The sequence below is a fragment of the Dipodomys spectabilis genome, unplaced genomic scaffold (assembly GCF_019054845.1).
Source record: "Dipodomys spectabilis isolate Male_0828 unplaced genomic scaffold, ASM1905484v1 ptg000547l, whole genome shotgun sequence".
In the NCBI taxonomy this organism is placed as follows: domain Eukaryota; kingdom Metazoa; phylum Chordata; class Mammalia; order Rodentia; family Heteromyidae; genus Dipodomys; species Dipodomys spectabilis.
The window spans coordinates 3,678,195-3,679,547 of NW_024871224.1; the positions used below are offsets into that span (position 1 = coordinate 3,678,195).

Genomic DNA, 1,353 nt, shown 5'->3' on the forward strand with positions numbered 1-1,353 from the left:
TCAAAGGACTGTACGACCCCCAAGCCTGAAAAACCACCCCCTCTGTCTTTATGCCCAACGTGCAAACGGGTCATACATTGGGCCTCCGAATGTCGCTCCAAAACCAATATCCAGGGCAATCCCCTACCACCCAAACAGGGAAACTTTGTCTGGGGTCTGCCCCAGGGCCGCAAAATCAAAACAGGACAGAACCCTGGAGCTGTCAGGTTCGTCCCCCAAGTGACCCCTCATGCACCATCAGCGCCCTCATATGGGCAACCACAGGAAGTGCAGGATTGGACCTCTGTGCCTCCTCCCACACAATATTGACCCCCGAGTTAGGAAATCAGATTCTTTCCACAGGAGTGTTTGGTCCACCGCCCCCAAACACCTTTGGTCTCATTCTGGGGTGTGGTAGTGCTGTTTTTCAGGGCCTTAGTATTTCCCCTGGGGTTATTGACAAGGACTATGAGGGAGAGATTAAGTTACTGGCTACTGCTTCTCAGGGGCCAGTCAAAAGTTTTTCCTGGACAAAGAATTGCTCAATTAATATTGCTTCCCCTTGATAAGACAAACCCTAGCCTTACACAAAAGAGAGGATCCAGAGGCTTTAGGTCTTCAGATGCTTACTGGGTCCAGGAGATTACTCAGGACCGGCCTCTCTTCAAGCTAAAATTAGATGGGGAAAAATTTGAAGGCCTTATGGATATGGGTGCTGATGCTACAATTATTTCTAAAAGAGACTGGTCCCCATCCTGGCCCCTTACCCCTTCCATGACTCACCTTAAAGGTATTGGACAAACCTCTAACCCATTACAGAGCTCCAAAATTTTAACCTCGGAAGGTGGAGCAAAAAATAAGGGCACAGTCCAGCTGTACGTGGTTGAGACCCTCCTGGTTAACTTGTGGGGACGTGATATTTTATCCCAAATGAAGCTTATAATGTATAGTCCAAATGAATTGGTTACTCAACAGATGCTTAACCAGGGCTTTCGCCCTGGACAAGGCTTAGGAAAACATTCTCAAGACCCTAAAGAACCCATTCAGGTGGAGGTAAAAATCATTCCTTTCCGTATGGGCTATAAAAATTTATCCTAGGGCCGTTGACATGCCTGTACTCCATGCAGACAAAATATCCTGGAAAAGGACTGAGCCTGTATGGGTTGATCAATGGCCTTTGTCCTCTGAAAAACTGGCTACGGCTACTACAGATACAGGTACTACAGCTACAGTACAGGAACAGCTTGCTGCAGGCCACATTGAACCCACCACATCTCCGTGGAACACTCCCATTTTTGTAATTAAAAAGAAATCAGGAAAATGGAGATTACTTCAGGATCTTAGAGAAGTAAATAAGGCCATGGTATCCATAGG

General features: G+C 46.9%; 1 protein-coding gene across 1 annotated transcript; it reads left to right on the forward strand.

Annotated features, from left to right (window-relative positions):
• Nucleotides 1-447: 447 nt before the first annotated feature.
• LOC122099921 (endogenous retrovirus group K member 6 Pro protein-like) lies at nucleotides 448-1,077 on the forward strand. Its single transcript, XM_042670391.1, has one exon. The coding sequence runs from the start codon at nucleotides 448-450 to the stop codon at nucleotides 1,075-1,077; it is 630 nt and encodes a 209-aa protein (XP_042526325.1).
• Nucleotides 1,078-1,353: the final 276 nt, after the last annotated feature.